Consider the following 12,434-nt stretch of genomic DNA (forward strand, 5'->3'; position numbering starts at 1 on the left):
CTCCCACTCCAACATATAGTGGAGTTTAGTGTCCTCTGGAGGTGCAGTGAGGATGGAGTATATCCGGGATAATAGACCCTGTTTATATAGAGAGAAGGACATTGTTCTTTCAAAAGGTGTATATTCAACTTTATGGAGGCTAGTCTTCAGGGAGTGAAGGAAGGAGAATACTCTCCGGACATTGAATTGTTCACAAGCTGGGGGGGAGTATTTCTCAATAAAGGCTGACATAGTCAGTAGTTTACCCCGCTCTAGGAAGTCCCGGAGGGAGCACAATTTTTTCCCAACCCACCATGAGAAGGTCCTAGATTGAAGTCCAGGGGGGAAGGCAGGATTGCCCCACATGTATTCTAAGGGGGATGGTTTGGATTGGAGAATACATTTGAATCTGATGGATCTCCATAGGAGTAAAGCATAGTATGAGAGTTGGGATTTGGAGCGGAGAGACGAGGGCAGGGTGGATGTGGTCCAAATGAGGGCTCTCCAGGAGAACGGGCCAAACAGCGACTGCTCAAGGGTGACCCATATAGGTTGAGCTTGCTCGGATAGATGTGTCAGGAACAGTTGCGCTAATCTGGCTGCCTTGTAGTATTGAGCTAAATTTGGTACTGAAAGGCCTCCGTGAGCCTTGTGACGGCACATTACCAGTTTTGAAATACGGGCACGTTTATGGGCCCAAATAAATTTAAGGATGTCCGCCTGAAGAGCCCTCAGATCAGACGCTGGGATTGATACAGGGAGGGCACGGAACATGTATAAAAGTCGAGGGAGGACTACCATTCGTACTATGTGTATCTTACCCACCCAGGACACTGGAAGGGATTCCCATGACTGTAGGTCTTTCCGTATCCGAGCAAACATGGGGAGATAGTTGTGCTTATATAGGGTGTCGAGCGTTTTGGTCAGTGATATACCTAAGTATGAGAGGAGATGTGGATTGTGTTGAAATGGGAATTCTCTTTGGAGAATTTCGGAATCTCTAGTGGGGACATTACTTAACAAAAGTTCAGATTTGGACTGGTTAACTAGTAGGCCAGATGTGGTCGAGAAGGACTTGAGAGCTGATAAAAGGCAGGGGAATGAAATGACAGGGTTGGTGAGTGTCAACAAAAAGTCGTCAGCAAAAAGGCTTAGTTTATATTCCACACCCCCAACCGAGATCCCTTTTATATCCGGATGAGATCTGATCTTAATTGCTAGCGGTTCCATGGCTAAGGCGAAGAGGGCTGGGGATAGGGGGCATCCTTGACGTGTTCCCCTAAAGATTGGGATAGATGACGAATGTGATGAGGGTAATTTGAGGCTAGCCTGTGGTGAAGAGTATAAAGTTTGGATGGCAGAAAGGAAGGGACCTTTAATGTTAAAATGGGAAAGAGTCTGCCAGAGGTAGGTCCAAGACACCGTATCAAATGCCTTCTCTATATCCAAAGCTAATAGAGCAATTGGGGTTACGGTTCTGTTTGCCTCTTGGACAAGACCCAACACTTTTCTTATATTATCTGGAGCCTCCCTGCCCGGGATAAAACCAACCTGGTCTTTGTGAATCAGATCAGGGAGAAGTCTATTTAGTCTACGCGCCAGGATGGAAGTAAATAGTTTGTTATCTATATTCAGGAGTGAGATGGGCCTATAGTTAGAAGGGAGAAGAGGATCTTTGTGTGGTTTGGGAATTACTGTGATTTTGGCCTCTAGGAACTCGGCTGGGGGTGTGGAGCCCTGCAGCAAATGGTTACAATATTTAGTAATGAAAGGGATTAATTGGTCTGAGAATTTTTTAAAATAAAGTGCTGTGTAGCCGTCTGGGCCTGGGGCTTTTCCCAGTTTTAGGGCTTTGATTGAATAGGTCACTTCTTCCATTGTAATGGGGTTATTAAGTTCTACTAGTGCAGTAGGAGAGACCTTAGGGAGAGGAATGGATGAAAGGAAGTTATCAGTCCTATTGCTGGGGCTATTATTGTGGTCTGAGTATAGCTGTTTATAGTAGGATTGGAAAGTGTCATAAATGATGTCCGGGTGAGTAGTAGTTCTACCAGATCGTGTACGGATCTGGTAGACTAGATTTACTTTCTGCTTAGCCTTAAGTTGGCGAGCTAACATTTTATCTGGTTTGTTGGCATACCTATAGTAATAGGAGGAGGTCCAGCGGAGTGCTTTTTCTGTATTGTTAGAAAGTATGGTATTCAATTGTGACTTAGCGTCCCTTATTTCCTTCAGTAAATATAGGGATGGGGTTTGTTGATGAGCTCTTACTAGTTTAGCCAATTTAGACTCCAGGGTAGTCTGAGCTGAAGACCTGTCCTTTTTAAGCCGCGATGCCACCTGAATGAGCTTACCCCGCATGACAGCCTTGTGTGTCAACCACAGGTTCATAGGGTCAGTATCTGGCGTGTCATTCAGCAAAAAGAACTGTTTAAGTTCATCTAATAGTGAATCAAACACAGCCGGACGGGTCAGTAATGACTCATTCAGGCGCCAGGCAGGGGGAGTACTAGGGTTATTGTTGAATGCAAAGTCTGCTAAAACCATATCATGGTCCGATAGAGAGGACACAATATGTCTGGAGTGGGTTAGTGAAGGGAGACATGAAGAGGAAGCTAGGATTAAATCAATCCGGGAGTAGAGTTGATGAGAAGGAGAATAGTAGGTGTATCCCCTTTGTGGGCCATTGTGCTCCCTCCAGGAATCCGCCAAGGACAGAGATTCCATCACCTGTTTAATTTTGACATTATGGGATAATGGGCGCGATTGGGCCGGGGGGGCGGATCTGTCGAGAACCGGGTTGGGTACAAAATTGAAGTCACCACACCATAGTATCTTGTGGAAGGTGAGGGGTTCAATAATAGAATGCATAGTAGCAAAAAACTGAATAGGGTCTTCAGTGGGTGCATATACATTCACTATACATAGGATTTCCTCCCTATAGGTGCCTAGAAGAATGACATATCTTCCATTGGGGTCAGCCATAGAACTCTGCAATGTAAAAGGGAAGGAATTACGCAATAGTATTATAGCCCCCCTACTCTTAGAAACATAAGTAGATGAATAGAAACGTGAATATTGTGGATGGAAATATTTGGGATGGGAGGTGGGCGTGAAGTGGGATTCCTGCAGGCAGATCACATCAGGTGTATGTTTAACATAGGTGGAAAAGGCTGACTTACGTTTTCTGGGGGAGTTAAATCCCCTCACATTATGTGAAAGTAACTTGCACATGTCAGTATAACCAGAAGGGTATGGAATTAGCCCATGCGATCCGCCACAGGAATGCCACCTCAGGTCGCCTCCTGAACACCAATGCAGCATATTCAATTCCCCTGACACATATAATGATAAAGACAAAAAGGGTAAAAGAAGTGAAAATAACAAAAAATTTCAAACACATTAAACAAAATGAAATAAAGCCTAAATAGGCTTGAGAAGAGTAGGTGGGTGCTGTAGGGTGGGGAGAGGACAAAGTCACCCAACCCAACCCAGAGAACCCAAACATGGGGTCTAACATGACAGTCCTTCACGCCGATTCCCTGTTAAAAGACAATGATGTGAAAATATCAGCCAGTAGTGAAGGGGCCATAAAGGTAGAGAAGTGTTCTGCAACATTAGGGACAGAGTAATTAGTATGGAGCAAAGTTGTTGGGGGAATAACAACAGGTTGGGCCTTATAGCAGGCCTGAAGATCAGGAACATAAGTCCCAAATCTAAACAGATGGTGGTGAGGCCGGTTTCCGCGAGGATGAAGGTACCTTCGTCCAGATCCTGGCCGGACGCTGCGGCTCCGGGACTGCTTCTGGGGCAGGATCATGGTCGCATGGAATTCCCGCTTTCCGGAGGATCTCAAATCCTTCTTTTGGTGAGTGGATTGTATGATCCCGCGAATTCAATCGGAATGAGAGGGAAAAAGGGAACCCCCATTTATATCGCACCTGCGCATTTTGTAAAGCCGAAGTCACCGGTTTCATGTCCCTGCGTCTGCGGAGAGTGGAGGGGGCCAGGTCGGCGTATAGGTGAACTGATGAGGGTACACCAGGGAGTTCAGTAAGGTTGCGGGCGGCCGCCAAAATTAAGTCCCGAGTACCTGGGTGGTGGAATTTTAGTATAACGTCCCTCGGTAAGGCATCAGAACGAGGTCTCCCTAGGGCTCTATGAACCCTATCCATCAGGAGTTTTGCTGGTTCTATTTGCGGCAGCAGGGCCTGGAACAGATCCATCAAAGTGACCTGGAGATCAGTGAAAATTTCAGGTAGGCCCTTGACCCGGAGATTGCCCCTCCTGGTTCTATTTTCCAGATCCTCTAATTTGAGTTCCAGAGCTGTAATCTGGGCAGCTTGCGCTGAGATATCCGCCTTGTCAGCATGTAGGGCGTCCGCCAAATCATCGGTGCGTGTCTCCAAGTCTGAGACCCGTGCGCCCAGGTCGTTAATCTGGCGGGAAAACTCGTCCACAGCTTGGGACAGTTCTGAGCGGAACAGGGATGCAATGTTCTTATACAGCTCAGCCTGACCTGGATCATGTATCTCCGGCGGCTGTGAGGCAGTGCTGACCTCTGAGGACGCTGGACTTCTGGGTGTGGGAGCAGAGTCCGCCATATTGCTTCGGCCGGAGTTTCTGAATAGTTCCGGCAAGGTTTGGGAAAGCATGGGTGTTCCCATCGATTTTGTCCTCCCTTTGTTGCGGGTCTTCATAGGGGTCCCTTTCATGTAGAATCAGGCCCGTGGAGCTGACGAATCAGCGCTAAATGTGGGAAAAGTTCGGCGCTAGGAGCGGAGCTCAGGGGATCACGTCCGCCATGCGAGCCTCGCGCATGCGCCTCCCTGTGAAGGCTTTTTTAGATGTTGTTTGGCAAACTGTAATCTGGCCTTCCTGTTTTTAAGGCTCACCAATGGTTTACATCTTGTGGTGAACCCTCTGTATTCACTCTGGTGAAGTCTTCTCTTGATTGTTGACTTTGACACACATACACCTACCTCCTGGAAAGTGTTCTTGATCTGGCCAACTGTTGTGAAGGGTGTTTTCTTCACCAGGGAAATAATTCTTCGGTCATCCACCACAGATGTCTTCCGGGTCTTTGGTGTTGCTGAGCTCACCGGTGCGTTCCTTCTTTTAAGATTGTTCCAAACAGTTGTTTTGTCCACGCCTAATGTTTTTGCTATCTCTCTGATGGGTTTGTTTTGTTTTTTCAGCTTAATGATGGCTTGCTTCACTGATAGTGACAGCTCTTTTGGATCTCATCTTGAGAGTTGACAGCAACAGATTCCAAATGCAAATAGCACACTTGAAATGAACCCTGGACCTTTTATCTGCTCATTGTAATTGGGATAATGAGGAAATATCACACACCTGGCCATGGAGAAGCCAATTGTCCCATTACTTTTGCTCTTAACAAGTGGGAGGCACATATGCAAACTGTTGTAATTCCTACACCGTTCACCTGATTTGGATGTGAATACCCTCAAATTAAAGCTGCCAGTCTGCAGTTAAACCACATCTTGTTAGTTTCATTTCAAATCCATTGTGGTGGTGTATAGAGCCAAAAATTTTACAATTGTGTCGATGTCCCAATATTTATGGACCTGACTGTATACATGTTAAGGTCCTTTAATCTTTCCTGGTAAGTTTTATCCTGCAATCCATGTACTAGTTTAGTAGCTCTTCTCTGAACTCTCTCCAAAGTATCAATATCCTTCTGGAGATATGGTCTCCAGTACTGAGCACAATACTCCAAATGAGGTCTCACTAGTGCTTTGTAATGCCTCTCCCTATACACCCAAGCATTCTGCTAGCATTTCCTGCTGCTCTATGACATTGTCTGCCTACCTTTAAGTCTTCTTAAATAATGACCCCTAAATCCCTTTCCTCAGATACTGAGGTTAGGACTGTATTACTGATTTTATATTCTGCTCTTGGGTTTTTACGCCCCAGGTGCATTATCTTGCACTTATCAACATTACATTTTAGTTGCCAGATTTTTGACCATTCCTCTAGTTTTCCTAAATCCTTTTCCATTTGGTGTATCCCTCCAGGAACATCAACCCTGTTACAAATCTTTGTGTCATCAGCAAAAAGACACACCTCCAATATATCATCCCACTTATCCTTAGACATTTCCCCCAAGTCAGCCTCCCATTTCTTCATTCTTGAGAGCGGAAACCCCTCTAAGAATTTATCAAGTAGAAGAGCGTACACCTGTGATATCAGCCCTCTTCCCCCCCCCCCCCCCCAGTCGGGAGAACAAGCTTATGAACCACCTCCATTTGGGCTATCACACATCCTTTCCGCAGCGTGACCTATAGAACCATCCCCTAGGGATATTGAATTCCTGCTGCAGATTCTGAAATGACTTACATATCTTACCCTCCATTAATTGGCCAATTCTCGTCACTCCATAAGTTTCCCAGTTCCGAAGTCCTGGCCGCCATCTATTATTTTAGTCACCCAATCAAAAAAATCAAGAAGATTAGTTTGACATGATGTCCCTGAAGTAAACCCATGCTGTTTTTCATCTTTCAATCCATGGGATTTTAGATGTTCCACAATCCTCTCCTTAAGTATGGTTTCCATTAATTTCCCGACTATTGATGTCAGGCTTACTGGCCTATAGTTGCCCGATTCCTCCCTATTACCTTTCTTGTGAATGGGCACATTTGCTAATTCCAATCTTCTGGGACGAATCCTGTTACCAGTGATTGGTTAAATAAATCTGTTAATGGTTTTGCTAGTTCACCGCTGAGCTCTTTTTTAATAGCTTTGGGTGTATCCCATCAGGCCCCTGTAACTTATTTGTATTAATTTTAGACAGCTGACTTAGAACCTCTTCCTCTGTAAAGACACATGCATCAAAAGATTCATTAGTCTTCTTTCCTAACTGAGGTCCTTTTCCTTCATTTTCCTTTTAAAAACTGAACAGAAGTATTCATTGAAGCAGTCAGCTAGTTCTTTATCTTCTTCCATATAACTTCCTTCTTTTGTTTTTAATTTGGTAATTCCTTGTTTTAGTTTCCTTTTTTCATTTATGCATCTGAAGAATGCCTTATCGCCTTTTTTCACTGACTGAGCCAATTTCTTTTCTGCCTGTGCTTTAGAAGCTCTTATAACTTGTTTGGCCGCTCTCTGCCTAATCTTATAAATTTGCCTGTCATCCTCTTCTTCTTTTTTTTTTTTTTTTTTATAATTCCTAAATGTTATCTTTTTGTTTTTAATGATTTTGGCCACTCCTGCTGAGTACCACAGTGGTCTCTTCCTTTTTTTGCTTTTACTGACAAGCCTAATGCAATTATCTGTTACCTTCAATAGTGCCACTTTTAAGTAGTCCCATTTCTCCTGGACTCCATTAAAACTGTTCCACAAAAGATCTGTGGGTGTAATAGGCTGTCTGACCAATGATTGGTCAGAAAATCTGTCGGTGTAATACAGCCCTTACCCTGTGTTATAGGTAACAGTTAAAGAAGAGAAGCGTCCATTTTTTAAGATCGAGTCCCTGGAAGAATCAACCACTTACTGTGCAAAAGCAAAGATGAAGTGCGAAGATAGTGATAGGAGCAGCCTGTACAGCCAGGTTTACTGCATCACAACAGGTACATGAAGAGCCAAATGAAGTGTATAAGGCCTCATGCACACAACCATATTTTTGGTCTGTGTCCGATACACATTTTTTGCGGATTGCACACAAACCCATTCATTTCTTTGGGTCCGCAATGACAGCATTGATGTCATTCATGTGGCGGGGCCGCAAATTATACAACCTGTCCTATTCTTGTCCATTTTGGGGACAAAAATAATTGACTTTTTTTTTTTACAGCGCATCCAGTGTGAATTGCGGGATGCTCATGGACCGCATTGGCGAGAAATCCGCAACGTGTGATCTTTATTCAGCCTTGTTCAGATGAAATAAACGCCTCGTCTTCTCCTTCCTCCTAGATCCCAGGTCCTATCTGTTCGCATGGATAATCGGATGCACCATTGTGGGAATCGTCCTAATATCATTCGGTCTCTACATCTGCTTTTGTCCCTTAAAACGTTATATAAAGCATACATTCTTCCCATCCAACAGACTGCCATCAAGCATTGAGAAGGTAAGAGACTAGATAAAGAGCAGAGGAAGCAACCTGTCGATGGGACTACCGAAAAGAGCTAAGGCATCTATAAAAAGTGAATAGAGCGCCAGCGCACATGCTCGACCTTCTGTTCCAGCCATTCTCTTGATTGGTGGTCAGATTCCCACCGAGCAGATACTTATCCCCTGTCCTGTGGGTGAGGGCTAAATTTGCATTGTTGAAGAATCCCTTTTAAAGGGAACATTTCACCATAAAAATGCAGTGTAATCTGCAGGCACCATGTTATAGAGCAAGAGGAGCTGAGCAGATATAGGTACAGTTTTGTGGGAAAAGATTCAGTAAAACTTGTATTTCATTGATTTGGATTGCTGCACATTCTGGGCTTTGAAGTCCAGGAGGCGGTCCTATCAGTGATTGACAGTTCTCTTTATATACACAGTCATAGAGGGCAGGCTGTCGGTCACTGAATATATTACTATTTTGTGGGGAAAAAAATGTATGGTGTTCACTGTGTGGTAAAAACAATGTAATTTTATTATGTGGGTCCGTACATTGATGATAGTGTCACATTTCTATGTATTTTTACTATTATTTTTATTTTATTTTTTCTCTCCTCCTGCAGCCTGTCAGCTCTGCAGCTGCTCCCTCTCCTCCAGACTGAAGTGGAGGTGGACAGCTGCTATATCTGCCCATATCTCTAGTTTGGTACCAGCTAGAGATATGGGCTTTGTACTGCTGTAAGCCTGGACTGTCAGCTTTCAAACAAGAACAGTTGCATGTTTGTAGCTGCTACCATTCAGGAGATAGCAGCATCTAAAGCACCCCCCCCCCCCCCCCTCCACTTTCTGCCCGAGCTGGATGCGGGCAGAACAGTTAGGTGGTTAAAGGGAATCTATCACCAGTTTTATGGTGAGTTAACTAAGGGCAACATTAACTAGTGACCGATCACCTTAGCAAAATGCTGGGTCAGTTTCTTTAATTGACCCAGCCATTTTGCCAAAATCTTGTACTGAACAGCTGCAGCTTTCTCCGGCCATGTGCTGCTGATTCAGATTGAAAAAAAACCTGTCAATCAGAGGCAGATGGGCGAGGAGTGCGGTGAGCTGGGACTCATTGGCGTGCACTGGAGATGTTAGGATTTAAAAGTGAAAGCAGCAATAAAATGGTGACGGATTCCCTTTAAGTACAGAAAAAAGGTTTCTGTTTTGTTTTTTCTGTAAAAGCGCCTATAACATTAATCCATTAATCACAGCATCCGAGGGCTTTTCTGGAAAAAAGAAAAATAAAATAAAATACCTCCATACTGTATGTGACAATCGGAGAGCAAGTATGCTTTCTGATTGATAAGAAGGGGGTGATAACATGAACAAACTTCATGTTATCCCCCCTACATCCCCTTGGGGGGGGGGGGGTCATCTGAAGTTATATAGGAAGGAGAGGAGGATCCCAGCGGCCCCTGCTCCCATTCATTTCTATGGGGAAGACGAAAATAGCCTTCACTACTTTCCCCGCTCCGTTCTCCATGTAGGTAGCGATATGCCCTCATTGTCTGTGATGGCAAAACTCCTTTTAGGCTACTTTCACACTGGCGTTTTGGTTTCTGTTTCTGCCACACAATGTAAGTCAATGGGGGACGGATCCGTTTTCACTGACACAATATGGCGCAATAGAAAACTGATCCGTCCCCCATTGACTTTCAATGATGTTCAAGACGGATCCATTTTGGCTGCGTTAAAGATGATACAAACGGATCCGTTCTGAACAGATGCATGCGGTTGTATTATCTGAACGGATGCATTTGTGCAGATCCATGACGGATCCGCACCAAACGCGAGTGTGAAAGTAGCCCTAAATGTGCACATCTTTGAATGCATTTTATTTTATTGTTGCATTGTGTTTCCTATAAATCTAATAAGAATTCAGCTTAAATGAGTGGTCATGAGAGATAACGGTTACCGAACAAGCCGTTAGAGCTGCACTCTGATGGATATTAATAGGAAGCTGACAGGGCAGTCTGCACTATATGTGAACATCTGCAGACTGTGGAAGAAAAATGGTTGGACATTTTAAATATAAACGCCAATTAAAAAAATGCTTTTAAGACCAAAATAACAACGCAGTAATAATAAATAATTAAATTAAATACATTTATTTAAATTAAATAAATTAAACAAAAATGCACCAAAGGGTCCATAGTCTTTAAAAGAAGACCAGGATCACAGCTCTAGCTGCAGTCTAGCCTGAGCTAGAGCCTTTCATATCGGCTTGTTCCGCAGTGTCAATGCTGCCCAAGCTGTGCCCCGAGAAAACAATCTTGTCCTTTTTCCAAGCACCAGTAGTGATCCGTTAAAGAGGGTGTCCACTTTCTGGTTACTGGAACTGACTAATATAGCCTTTGTTGAAATTGTGCACCATTTTCTACCGTTCATTAGGTATTTCCCCTTTGTTTGCCAAGTCTTTTGTGCTGTCCACACAGAGGTCCTGTCCATAAGATGGCCTCTGATGGAGGGTCATGTGACCAGGCAAATCACCTCCATTCCAATACACAGCACCTGCCATCTATAGTTGCACTGTTGGGAGTTGATTTGCCTGCTCACATGACCCTCCATCAGCGGCCATCTTTGTGGACAGCACAGAAGATTTGCCTAGCAAGGGGGCATGATTTCTGAAATATGATAAACAGGACAGGATATCAACAAAGGCTATATTAGTAAAGGCATATAGTAATCTTGCAAACACACTGGTCACGAGTCAGAAAGTGGCCAACCCCTTTAAGGGGTTAATATTATATTTGACTTGAAATTGTGTTTTTGTTTTTTTCCCAGGGTTTTGGAGAGTTGCCATTGGATTGTATCAAGCATCCATTTTTACTACATGAAGAAGAGACCATGGACCAGTGCTACATTGTCCAGAACTCCCATACAGAAGGTTCGGTGCAGGATAACTCCTCTCAGGACAACAGCCAGGAGTCTGGAAACTATTCAGACACGGGTCAAACCACAGGGGAGGCTGGAACGTGTGCTCAGTGATCCTTTGGTATTGGGCAAGTTATAGGCATGCTTGGAGACTGGAGAGTTGTCCTGCTTCTTCTAGAGGCGATGATGAAGGAGGTCTATGACAATTTTGCCACCCAGGACAGAAGAGCTCCTTCACGCCCTAACCATGATTCTGCGGCCCATTTCCCACCTCCTTGTTGATAACCATGCAGATCCTCTGGAGAGGGGAGAGTTGCACAGGTTATCGCTACCCAGTGGTAGACATGATGGAAACGACTAGGGCTGTGCCATGGGCCCTGTAGCATCCTCGTGGTCTACCTCTGTGGTACTTGGATACAAACACATTGACTTTCGGGGGCACAGATGTGTCGGGAACACAAAATGTGAATGGCCAGCTTACACGTCTTAAAATCAAATTTAGACTTTATTGGACGGTACCAACGCTTGCGCGTTTCGACTGAGCACAGCCGTCTCAGTCATAGCAGGTAGTGAGGTATGGAAACCTTTGTACACATGACTGTCATCTCATGCCAGTTATATACACAGGCCACCGATCACCCTTACATACAAGATCGGTGAGTCCTCTTCTACATTGGACAGTGTCTAAATACTCCCAACATTTACCGCTGGCGGAAGGATAAACAGGCAAGTCATTGGCGGAACAACCCCAGTAAATTCATGTGGGCCACGGCGATTGTTTTCTTTTAATTTTTATCATTGTATAATTCTTTTTACCCCTTAGTGACCACCCATACACTTTTTTACAGCGGTCACTAAGGGGCCTTGGGCTGTTTTTTGATAGCGGCCCAGTTTAATTGCTGCAAGGGTCCCCCGTATAGGAGTGTCGATCTGGGCTGTTTAACACATGCCGCGGGCAATGGTGCCTGCCACATGTAAAGTGCTGACAGAGGGAGTGGACTCCCTCTGTCTCCCATCGGCACCCCGCAAATGTGATCGCGGGGTGCCGATGTGTGTGTGAAGGCTTGCAGGGGTCTGATGTAGGCCCCAGACCAGCCTTCAGTAATTTCCAGCAGGCTGCACATTTCTGGCGCAGCCTGCTGGTCAATGTTAGAATAGCATTGCCATTAAAAGGCAATGGACTATAGGGATAGTGCATTGCATTTTAAAAGCAATCAAAATACTGTCTGTTATAGTCCCCTTGTGGGACTATTAAGTGGTAAAAAAGAATGTATTAAATAAAAATTCTATTAAAAAAATTACGCAGTTTTTTCCATTGAAAATACGCTTTTCAATGAAAAAAATAAAAATAATCTCCTCCATATGTTTGGTATTGCCACGTTTGTAACGACCCAGACTACATAAATATCACAAATTCTCTAGGGTGAACGGCGTAAAAAAAAAAATACAGAATTGCTAATTTTTTCTTAGT

The 12,434-nt window shown here is 44.2% G+C and overlaps 1 protein-coding gene across 1 annotated transcript in view; it reads left to right on the forward strand.

Annotated features, from left to right (window-relative positions):
• The window catches only part of LOC120994523 (interferon alpha/beta receptor 1-like), a 54,556-nt gene extending 42,766 nt beyond the window's left edge, over positions 1 to 11,790 (forward strand). The window contains exons 9-11 of the mRNA XM_040423161.1: positions 7,427 to 7,568; positions 7,912 to 8,066; positions 10,874 to 11,790. Of these exons, the coding sequence (XP_040279095.1) occupies positions 7,427 to 7,568; positions 7,912 to 8,066; positions 10,874 to 11,077 (501 nt within the window). The 3' untranslated portion in view covers positions 11,078 to 11,790. The remainder of the gene's footprint in view (positions 1 to 7,426; positions 7,569 to 7,911; positions 8,067 to 10,873) is intronic.
• The last annotated feature ends 644 nt before the right edge of the window (positions 11,791 to 12,434 follow it).

The sequence above is a fragment of the Bufo bufo genome, chromosome 3 (genome assembly GCF_905171765.1).
Source record: "Bufo bufo chromosome 3, aBufBuf1.1, whole genome shotgun sequence".
NCBI lineage: Eukaryota > Metazoa > Chordata > Amphibia > Anura > Bufonidae > Bufo > Bufo bufo.